This window comes from Polyodon spathula, chromosome 3 (genome assembly GCF_017654505.1).
Source record: "Polyodon spathula isolate WHYD16114869_AA chromosome 3, ASM1765450v1, whole genome shotgun sequence".
NCBI classification, from domain to species: Eukaryota; Metazoa; Chordata; class Actinopteri; order Acipenseriformes; family Polyodontidae; genus Polyodon; species Polyodon spathula.
This window is the reverse complement of record NC_054536.1, coordinates 8,907,691-8,919,808: the sequence shown is the minus strand read 5'-3', so window position 1 is coordinate 8,919,808 and position 12,118 is coordinate 8,907,691. Positions and strand designations below refer to the sequence as shown.

The 12,118-nt window shown below is 35.2% G+C and overlaps 1 protein-coding gene across 7 annotated transcripts in view; it reads left to right on the top strand.

Moving 5' to 3' along the window:
• The first annotated feature begins 3,824 nt into the window (after positions 1 to 3,824).
• mllt10 (MLLT10 histone lysine methyltransferase DOT1L cofactor) overlaps positions 3,825 to 12,118 on the top strand; it is a 54,559-nt gene continuing 46,265 nt past the window's right edge. For 3 of the 7 annotated variants that reach the window (XM_041244274.1, XM_041244273.1, XM_041244272.1), the window contains exons 1-4: positions 3,825 to 4,169; positions 6,320 to 6,399; positions 10,153 to 10,278; positions 11,735 to 11,789. In XM_041244274.1, the coding sequence (XP_041100208.1) occupies positions 4,007 to 4,169; positions 6,320 to 6,399; positions 10,153 to 10,278; positions 11,735 to 11,789 (424 nt within the window). In that variant the 5' untranslated portion in view covers positions 3,825 to 4,006. The remainder of the gene's footprint in view (positions 4,170 to 6,319; positions 6,400 to 10,152; positions 10,279 to 11,734; positions 11,790 to 12,118) is intronic. The other 4 variants (XM_041244279.1, XM_041244276.1, XM_041244275.1 and 1 more) reach the window with 2 other exon arrangements.

Sequence of the window (12,118 nt, the reverse complement as noted above, 5' to 3'; positions counted from 1 at the left end):
AGATATATTATATACCTTTTTCATTTGATAGGAGTGTGTGATGTACATTGGCTGAAGAGCATTGGTCAAGTTATTTGAAATAAAAATGTTAATCCAGTGGACTAAACAAAAAAGCATGAGCTGCAAGGCTTTGACTGCTCTACTAAAAAGCATTGGCCATCAGCATTGTGATTCAGCATACCTGGCACAATGTGCTTTTCAGAGCACTCCTCCCTTTCAGACTGCTTGCTTGTGCAAAGATGTGGGATTGCAAAGCACTGTTATTTATCATATATATCTTAGAAATTACAAATGATCTTATTTTTTCTATCCTATTCAGAGGGGAAATAATTGTATTTTATTTGTTTATACACAATGTTTTGCTTTCGAAAGGCAACTTATTTCATTCATTCAAGTGTGTGTCCCTAGTTGGATGATAAATACATAATTCACTGTTCATTCCTTCATCATAAGTCAGCTTTTGGTCCTACATAGCTCGGAGTAGCATCTTGTTAATGCACGATTTTCTTCATTGCTTCACTAAAATACACTGGGGCCTGTTATTTGATTAACTTTAAAATTTGGGAATAAAGGAAATATGTTCATGCAATAAATGGAGCGAATGCACAACCGTATTTATTTGGACCGAATTAAAACATCCTTGATGATGTTTTAAACAAACCAAAAAGTTTTTGGGAAATAGTTTTAATTGTGTTCCTTCTCAGATTTGTTATGATGGTTCAATGTATAAAAGGTTACACAAACATATAAGGTCTGATATTAATGAGACACATTGTTTTATTTATCTGAAGAGTGATAGGTTCTGCAAGAGAAAATTAGGAATCTAGCGTAAAGGTATTATACTTATTAAAGGCGCAATGAAGATGAAATGAGGTCTCAAACTGCTATTATTAGCTAAAACTTGCTGTTGCCACAAGGCCCACAATGGTCGCTTTATAAGCTATAGGTTAAGGTACTGAATTTAGGACAAACCACGTAAATTACAGGCCAGTACATTCAAAAACGGAACACTACATTTCTTTGACTAATTAAGACAGAAGCAGTCAATGAATCTAAAGGTAACTCACTGATTACTAGTGAAAGTATTACCGGACCAACAATATAATTAATAAAAAAAAAAAAAAAGCAAATCTTACAAAATTACAAAATTACAAGCAGCATACAACAAGGCAAACCAACCATGCAAACATATTTGTGATACAAAATATAAGCTGTTATCCATTAAACACAATGAACGCATTTATACAAATCATTGAGTTACCCTGAGCCCCATAGCCGATTCCACTCAAAAGGACCAGAGTTGGAAAAGGATGTGCAGCCAGTTGTGTTTCTGGTCCGAGGTACAAATGGTACCCCAATATGTTATCCATTTACTATAAATTACAAATATTTTAATATTCAAGAATAATCCCACAAATACAGTAGCATCAAATGTTACCCCTTTATTACAAACACAGAATGATTGGGTGGGGTATTTGTAGTTCATTTTTTCCCAAGAAAGAGTTTATGCAATGATAACTGACAAGACTGGTATCACACTGATTGTCAGTCTTGGTAGTTGCTATTGCAAAAACACATTTTTTGGGGTAAAGTGAAAAACACATCTCCATTCTTCATTGGTGTAAATCGGTAATATCATTCAAACCCATTTTAAGGTCAAATTGGATACCATGATATTTAGTAAGCAGGCAGTCTGGGTGGGGTAAAATGGGCAACAAATTGTCATTAGTAAGCAGTTACCTGCACTCACCAGCCGACTACATGTCTGGCAATGAATGTTTGGCCCCTTTGTTTAAGGGTTAATTCAGGGTTATGTCTTCTTTATTTTCTAAAAATACTAACATATATAGAGATTTAGCACCAGTTAAATGGGCTTCACAGATTTTATTAGCAATGGTGACCTACAACTTTTGACAAGCACACTAAGAAATGCAAAATTACAAACAGTGTATATTCAATTCACACTGCACCATTATACAGGGAAAACCGTGTGTTTTAATTTACAATTGCAACTACAGCGGTACCTACTGTTTGATGTAGTTAAATTAGCACTTTTGCCCCCTACGCAGTAGTTCTTGGCCACGCACCTCCAGATTCCCTTGTGATAAACATAATATTAAATCGTGTTCTTTTGAACAACTGTTTAGGTAAATCCATAACACAATCAGAGGAATGTTCCTTTAAAATATATACAAATATATATATATATATATATATATATATATATATATATATATATATATATATATATATATATATATATATATATATATATATATATATATATATAGATATATATACTCACATGCAACATGTTATCATGCAACAGTGTATTAAAATAAATATCATTTATATTTTATATAATGGAAGTGCATCATGAGTTCTGTTTCAAACCATGATCAGTTTTGGGAAGAATAAGCTGCTATTGCATTGGGTCTGATTTAAGAATGGTTTAATTTGTAATCCACAAATAAATGCTTTAGACAAAGCATTGAAATAATCTAAAGGCTAGGCCTCATTATTTACATCATAAGTATTACTGTCACTCACGGGTATGCAGTAGACCTATCTAGGTTTCTGTTTTTTCAATTTCTACATGTTTTGTTTTAAATTGTTATTCATACTAAACATTACTGTAACTTAATGATGGTGCAGTCAGGATAATTCTGTGAAGCAGGAATTAGTGTCGTCATATTATCCTGGAAAACAATGAATAGTCAAATTAAAAAAGAAATGCCAGGGAGGGAGAGAGAAAACAGCTGAAGTTTAATGTGATGAAATATGTATATTTAAATGTATTCGCTGTTGACAAAGAATGTTGTGCCTTTTCTACAGTAATAGGTTAAGTGGAGCAATGGTCCAAAGTTTTCTGATTCAGACACCTGGGGCTTTACATCTACTTTGGGGCACTGATGCAATAAGTTTGGTGGACTCAGCAGGCTTTCTATTGAACGGCACAGAACAAAAGCATTGCACCGATAAGCACAACTGTCAGTTTTAGCTCCAAAGAGTCCCCGGATTCATTTAGCCTGTGGACTCTTCCCCTGTTGAGTGTGCTTTAGATCAGGGAAGTAAACCTTTATCACTAAAACTAAAGCAGCATACAGTACATGTAAATGCATGAACACACCCCAATGTACTGCTTTAATGTGCAAATCGATTGGTTTGGATTTGAGGAAGTTCTATCCAGATATTATTCCATTACTTTTCTGTCAACCCATAAAATGCAATTCTGCCTTTGCCTTATTATTGAACTATTTACCCACAGCAAGATAGTATAGCCTATTGCATGGTTTATTTATTTATTTATTTAAGAATTTAACCATAACATTTTTCACCATAATTTACGAAATGAAATTAGAAATTAGTAAAGGAAGTATAAGGTTTGAGGATTTTGTGTGGTCAAAGGGTTATTCAACATTTAGCACTTTAGTTTTAATCACACACAATCAAAATGTCTTTACCAGTAGAACATCGTACAAAATGAAAGTACAGTACTATATCAACTGGTGAAATGCAGATGGGCATGTGAGGGAAGCGGTACTAATATATTTGCTTTTTTTTTTTAAACCTATCTTTATACTGTAACTCAAAATGAATTTGATGACGTAACTGGTAACTCCGTGTTTTTTTTTTCTATGTTCGCCATGTTGGCTCAATCTGTTCTATTGTCCACTTAAAGGTGGCGACTCTGATGAAGCCAGAATGGCTCCAGTTTCCCAACCTCATCTTTTCTGTATCCCTTGCTAGTTGTAGACGCTGCACTCTGCACTAGGACTACCCCTCCCCACGCCCCGGAGTGCGCGTGCGCGTGGGCCGTCCTATTAGCCGTGTTCCCCCTGAGTGTGCTCGTGTTTTATGTGTGAGAGAGTGAATTACGGCGATAGTAACCAAACAACATGGCATTGCACCAGTGTGGGACTTAAATTAAACCAGTCTCGCGTGAAGGGGGGGAAGAATCCGAAACCCTCGGCCCTCTGAGTTTATGTTTTCTTTTAACCATTAGATGGTATCGAGCGAGCCGACTCTGGCAGTGGAGGACAACTACTTCTCGAATAATATGAAGGAGATGATTGGAGGCTGCTGCGTTTGCTCAGACGAGAGAGGCTGGGCTGAAAATCCACTGGTTTACTGTGACGGGCATGGCTGTAATGTCGCTGTTCACCAAGGTAATTCTTTCACATCTGTGTTTGTAACTTTCGAAGTAAGTGCTCACTGTCTTTGTTTACACTCGGAGAAGGACGCGCATGTGAGATGTACTTGCCCCCAAGGCCCAGTTAATAAGAGTTGCGGAAGGAAGCGGTGAACGTGTTTATTGTGAATGGCCTAAGGGGGGGAGGGAAGAGGGGGTTAGACATAGATGTCATGTGATATTTGTATAGTCCTGTACCTACAGTCTGAATAGCCCGGTTCTATTTTTTGCTGTCATTCTACATTAAAACGGATTCCTCATTATTATTGTTATTATTAATAGTATCTCTCTTTTTTTTTGGGGGGGGGGGCAACAAAGTTAGAGGCCATTACTATGCATTTGCGGGGAAAACGTCAAGCTTGTGAAAAGGAAGCAAAAACTTAGGTTTACCTCTTTCGACGGTTGAATTATTTTTGTTGTTCTCTTTCCCCGCGAGGCGATAGCATTAAGTACACGTACAACCCAGTCCTCTCCATAATACACCGTAGCAGTTATTATTTGGGCCTTGCAGACAATGTCATACTTATGTTGAGTTTACAGCTATCAGATAATATACTTTCTTCTGCACGACCTCTGTACGCGCTCGTTAGCTGTACTAGCAGAAAATGAACGCCGTCGTCTTAACGACGTTTGTGTTTCAAAACAATTTCTGTGGTACGTACATTTTTCTTAAGCAGAGTTGAAATATTTAGCTTATCTTCAGATGCTAGTAAACGTACTTGCTGGGGAACCACACCAGCTGTCAAGGCCACAAGATGAGGGCTTCAGTGGAGGAAGATGCATTTTCGAAACGAGTTTGCTACATCCACACATTTATTTATTTATTTGCAGGCGCCCTTATCCCCAGGGCGACTTACAGCTGTATACAAAAAATACATATTAATAACTATAGTACCATTAAGAGCAAGGTACAAAATACAATGACTTAAGTCCAAATAAAGCCGGTGTAGCAGACCTCATTAGCTGCCCCCATATCCCAACAAAATAGGCTGGCACAGTGTGTGATGGCGTGCTGGGATCCAGGCTGGCAGTTTTCATAATTAGGTGTCAAGGGTTGTGCAGTGAGTAGAAGTACTGTTCTGTGCAAGTAGATACTGTACACCTCTACCTACCCAGTGACTTGCCAGCAGCACTTACATTCCCTTGGCCTAGTGATAATTAAAGGAGTAACATTTTTAAATCAAGTTCTATTTTTCAATAGCTGTATAGTGCAGCTGCTCTATCTCAATATTAATCGACCATTTGAACATTTACACTGTAACTGTACATAAGATAAAGAGGTACATGGGGTATGTCAAGTCTGCACATGTGCTGTCTTGCATCAACCATATTATTTATGTAGGGACAGTACATGTTTTTTTATTTCGTAACCCCCTCTCCCACATTGATCAGATTTTTGGAATAGTGGAATACTGTACTCTAATGTATTTTGTTTGCTACAAAATATGACAATGAAGAGAGACAAACCAGGGAATGAAAAGTAGATAATAACACAATGCTTATGTTTTTTTTTTTTTTTTTTATAATGTTACATTGTTCTGTCTGTATATTATATATATATATATATATATATATATATATATATATATATATATATATATATATATATATATATATCTTTATAAATTAAAAAAAGCACATTCTTGTTGAATATCCAGACACCACTGTTATAGCCAAGATAACTTTGGTTTGCAGTGATTCTGTGGTGCAGGGATTTGACAAGTATTCTTAAAAGCGTACCCAAATCCCAAATGTTTCTTACTAGAGGGTGTCTGTAGTAACACAAGATAAGCGAAACATGTAATTATGTAAATGCTCTATAAATGTCCACATATGCCAAGAATAACTAAACCATATATACAATTCTTTACACTTACAAAGGAAAATATAAGGGTTTAATGTAGAGTTCATACATATTTATTTGCTGCTGCTGATCATTTTCATAGTTTTTTAATTTTTTTTTTCTAAATGTCCATCTTCTTGCTCTTTGGTCACATGTTTGCCCTAGATTGTTTACAGAGCTTTCTGCATGAGAGTAAAATACTTATGTTGTTAATGCTTAATATGTTTATTATGGCAGAGTTAGATATCTAAAGCATTCTCATTTTAATTTTATCCTAATTACAGCATGTTATGGCATTGTACAAGTCCCTACAGGACCCTGGTTTTGTAGAAAATGTGAATCTCAGGAGAGAGCAGCTAGGGTGGTAAGTCCAACTATTAACCTATATTTCAAGTCAAGGATGAGATTTGTCCTACTTTAATTTTAAAGGTTAAGGGAATTTCATTCTTTCAGTTTTAAGGTTGCTGCAATAGGTTTTTAGCCTTTTTACATTTTAAATCTTCACTGCTTGGTTTAATTTGCTAATTAGTGATGGATTTGTTGCTAAAAATAGATTGAAGTTAAGATTTTTTTCCATGCATTTACTTGAAATATTGTATCCAGATCAGCTATAGTTTTCTTTTTGCAGTACACAATACCCTTACAATATGAATTCCGATACATTAATAAAATAAAACTGCTAATAAAAAGCATGAATTTGACACTTTGTCTAAGGAGTAATTAATTTTTTTCTCAGACATGGTGTGGAATAGATGCAGACATCTAATCCCTTCAGGCAACATAAACACAGGAATTTAGTTTAGAATGTAATTGCGTTTACAGATACACAACATTTATTGCATCCTATATCTATTGCTGGCTGAAGACAGAAGTGTCTTTTTTCGAAAGATTTGAAGTGTAGTTTCGTTAAACAAAAGCTCTAATGAGATTGTACCATCTTAAAAAAAAAAAGCTGAGAGTAAAGCTGGGCTTTATCTTGTCCAGACTACAAGAAAGTCAGATTCATTGTGTAACCGTTACATTTTCAAAAAAAAAAAAAATAGTGTGGATGAGTCATTTTGTTTCTACCAGAATAAAAAAAAAAAGTTAGTGAGCCATATAAAATACATGCTCATGTCTGGCACATTGCTGAAGTTAGTTTTCCTTCCAGATCTGTAGGATAGGTGAAATAACATTCCACAGTAATATACCCCTCAAGTCTGTACTGATCCTCAATTGGGAATAAGCTTGTTTGCAAAAGATGCTTCCTGCAGAACAGCGTTGTAAATGTATTTGTCCTTGTAGTCTTTTTATGTTTGCTTTGCCCCATGCCAAGACACTCATTCTGTCATACCTTACTGGAGACAATTTTTTCTGTAGTTTGATTTAATATTCATATTTGAACCTGGTGGAACTCTGAAATGAATGGCTTACTTCAGCATTTTGTTTTTTCAGACTACCCATGTGACCTAGGAGAGTCACATTTGTAAGAAATGTGAAGACCTGGATTATTTCCAGACTCTGTTAGCTGTGTTATTCCTTTAGAGAAAGGCATGCTACAGTCTTGTTTTGAGCAGTGCCATTGAGAAGGTTTGTAAACAAATCGCATTTTCTGAAAAGGATTAGGTCACAGGTTGCTTTCATATGCCCCACATTCAGAGTGAATAATAACAGGAACATTGGTCCTTTAGCAAAAAAACAAACAGTGCACCAAATTCCTGACCGAAATAATGAATTCATAACACACACACACACACACACACATACATATATATATATATATATACACACACACACACATATATATATACACACGCACAAACACATACACACATACACATACATATATATATATATATATATATATATATATATATATATATATATCACACACACACACATATATATAATATATATATATATATATATATATATATATATATATATATATATTATACACACACACACACACACACACACACACATTTTTTTTATTTTATATTACAATCATAGAAATTGCATACCATCAGTAAACACCATAAAATAGACTGCATGTTTACCAACCCCATCAGGCTCTGGGGAACTGTACAGCTTGTTGGATATTGTGCAGTGCAGTTGTGTGTTTCAAACTAGTGAAGGAATGTGAACATGTTGACATATTTATTGTTTCTGAATAATGAAACAGTTTATCCTCAAGTTTGATTTTGTACCGATGTGAGAGCTACAGTTATTTTTTACTTTAATGACAATAAGTGTACCGCGAAACCTAATGCTAAGCAAAGAAAGAGAATATTTAAAGTTGATTGCAAGATCAGTTTCGACAGAGTCACTGACGAGATTAAATTGTGTTGTCAGGTTTATAATGTAGAAATATGTATTAATCAGATTTAGCACAGTATTATATTTGCAAACAAGTTACTAAGCACCATACAGTGCTGTACTTTGTTTGACATTTAGGTGTATGATTGAGTGAATGACATGTTTTCATTCCAGGCTTTACAATCAAAACAACAGTTATATGAGATTAAATACCTGTTTGGGTTTAAGAGATCAAACAGTTAAAGCCTTTCTCTCATTTAAATGGACACTTCTGGTGCCTGGTGTTGATTTTTCTTGTTAAAATGACTTTAAATAAAACATCTTTTTTGGATGCAACCATCAAATCTATGCAGTGACACTGTTACTGGAATTTGTTTATCATTACAAGTATCTCGGTGACGGCACTCGAGATTTAAGAAAAAGGAGTGGTTTGTCAGGAGAGCACTGTTAATGTGCCCATTATGTTGCTGATAGTAAAGGCATTTTGTAGAAATTGAAAAAAATGCCAATGTTGGCTTCCAAAAGAGTGTGTTCTTCAGCTGTTGTATTGATTTGTTGCTGGTTAGGTCAGTACCTGCCTGAGTGATGGTTTGGTAGTAAGTTATGAAGAATACATTGAGCAATAAAATGTTTTCCCTGTTTGTGTTGGTGAAATGCAGTGTACAATATATTGCTTACTTTAATAGTGAAATCAGCTGGCTACAGTGCAAGTGCAAAGTAACGAAGGGGGCAGTGACAGGCTTGATATGGTTTTGTGTATTACTGTGGATAAATATTGTCACACCTAATTTTACAGATACTGTACAGTAATTGTCCTTCACTAGATGTATACAGTATAATAGCAGATATGGCTCCTTCTTTACGAAGCTTATTCATCTTTCCAGTTATATTGCATGGTGTAGGGCAGTATATACTGTAGCAGTCATGCAGTGTTCAGCAGAATATGCACAATACAGTGCAATGCAGTGTGAGAGCAGTGGCAATGCCTAACTTAATCTGACCTCACCACAAATACAGATTAAGTAATTCCCACAAGTGGTACAGGCATTTTGACTTTCCTAAGTTTTTTTTTTTTTTTTTTTTTAAATGTATGTATTTTCTTTACATTTTATTTACGCTGCTGTGGGACCAGATTTAGTTTGTTCTAGGCTGCCAGGTCACAGAATTCATAGTTTGTTATTGTTAGATAGTGGGGTCATATGAAACTAATGCACAAAACAAGTCACCCAAATGTAACAGTACAGGCACCTATTCTTTGCCAGTAAACTTTAAGAATTATTGTTTTTGAAACGCTGATGCAACCTTTTTACTAATGCATAGTAATCTGCACTGGAATCCCCTAGCCTTTATATTGGTAAAATTTAAACAGCCACCATTACAACAATAAGTGATTGATTTACTCTGGGATTAATGCAGCTGATTCTTTCAGGTACAGAGGTCATCATAGTGTATAACTGTACATTACATAGGTGGTTACAATATTAACTAGGTTTAAAAAAAAAAAAAAATCAATATATAAATCAATGACATGATTTTACGTGGAACCCGCATGTAAAAGATAAATACCTAAATTCAGAGTCTCTGGCATAGCTTGACTTTATGCAGCAAGGGAGAGAACAGATAAAATAAAATAAAGGCATATGAAGTGTAACTGAAAAAATAAACGAACTGTAAAACAGTTTTTAAAACCAAGACAGTGATATATGCTGATAAATGGGACAGCCTCAGAGAATGCAGGAGGGCATGAATACAGCAATTCAGCATGTTAAAACAGGTCTTCTGAGTTTTTAATGTACCACGTTCCACCCTTGGTCTAAAGATAAAAGGTTGGAAAGGACGAAAACCTGTTCCACAAACCACAGATGGAGGAGGAAGATCTACAACCCACCCAAATGATGCTGAAGAAGAGGGACTTGCCAATAGTTTAAAAACTATGAATACATGGGTATGTGGCCTAAAAATGAAAGTTATTAATATTGTCCAAGAAATTGCAGCCGAGGGACCAGTGAATATATGCGATTTTGTTATATTGTACTGTATGCATTAAAGTCAGTTAAAGAAAATATAGGACTGGTAGGTGCTTCACCAAGCCTTGTTGTGTTTTCACAAGTTATATTTTTTGCTGCTTGTTTGAAAATGACAGTAAATGACAGCAGAACATTTGTTATACCTTGTGAATTTATTGTCAATGAGGCCAAAAAAAACTACTTAAATGCCAGCTTCAGCAGGTGGATATAGTTCTGTGGGGTAAATATAGCAAGCTGCATGCCATTGTCCTATAATAGATTGTGCTCCAATTTAAAAGAGATGGTTTACTCCAGGTCAGCATTAAATTCGCATTTTGAACTTGGAAATGTACAGTTATACAGTACCTCTAAGACCTCAATACTTACTGTATTTGAAAAATTCAGATTCCTTTGAGTGGACATGAGGAGTGACTTCTCATTTATTTTGAAAGGTGGCTTCTTAAAGTTGGTTTCTACAGTAACCTATTAAGTTACTAAATTTCTGCAAGTACTGAGGTGAAATTTGAGAAGATCTCTTGATCCCATATGTTATGGTTTTCTGGTTATTGGTTTGCAGGGACTGACCTCGTGACTGGCAATATACAATACAACAATATTACAGTGCTGAATTGTACATGTCAAAAATTCTATAATGTAAAGTGGACTATTTGACATACAATTCTGCATTGTTACCGCTGGGGTTAAAATATTTAATAAATTAAATAAGCTTGTTCATGGTGTTCAGATCGAGCACACAATTTATCATCTTACCTATAAAATAGGCTGCTTTTTTTTTTTTTTTTTTTTTATAAAAAAAACAGCAATCGAAAAAAAAAAAAAAAAAAAGCACAAAAAGTTAATCTTCACTTTTAAGTTGTTCCAGCTAATGCAAACATTGATTGGGTTGTAAGAGCCTTGATGTTTTCTGCATTTCAAGCTTTGTCTAGTTTTATACTTGTTGTCAAGGAACGCTTCAATTGAAATTAATACTAAGCTTGCCAGTTTTGTTTCAGCTTGCAGTGTAACAGGCCCTGTTCCACCTGTGGTTGCACTACAAAAGCAACACAAACCGTACACTGCATTTGAGCCTTTATGTTCCACTTGCAACTCCTTGTTTTTATTTTTTAGTTTTGGTGCCCTTTGAAATCCTGTAAAACAAGACTGTCGTGCGCCCATGTAGCATGTTTTTTAAAAAAAACAATTTTGTGAAATAAGATTACACAGGTACAGTACATGGGGTTTGTTTTAAACCAACATGTAATTAAGCTGTGAATAAAAGAAACATTATTAGTGTTATTTGTTCCAGTTGCTCGGTATTAACTGTGTTCTAACACTCGTAGCTTTGCCAGGATTGTGAAGTGCTGTATCTTTAATTTAGACTTTTCTCCTATTTAGAGATGTGAACTGTGTCCGCATAAGGATGGAGCTCTCAAGAGGACTGATAATGGAGGTAAGATCCTAGATTTGTAAATTTTAATCTAGGGGGTCTACAGCAGACATTTTATAATTACTGACTCGCCTTAGCATTCTGTGAACATGTGTGCTAACTACATTGAAGTTGAAAAGAGTGATTATAAAATAATTCACTATTGTCAGATTTTGGTCCTCCTTGTGTGTGAGTTAGTTTCTGGTTTTGTATTGATCCATGTGTTTTTGGAGTATAGTCTGCAGCAAGACCTAGTCCTGTGTTTTTTGTTTTTTTTCTCCTTTCTTTCTTGTGCCAACACATTTTATGGGGATGCCTCATTTCATGTCTGGTTCAGACCCTTTTTAACTACT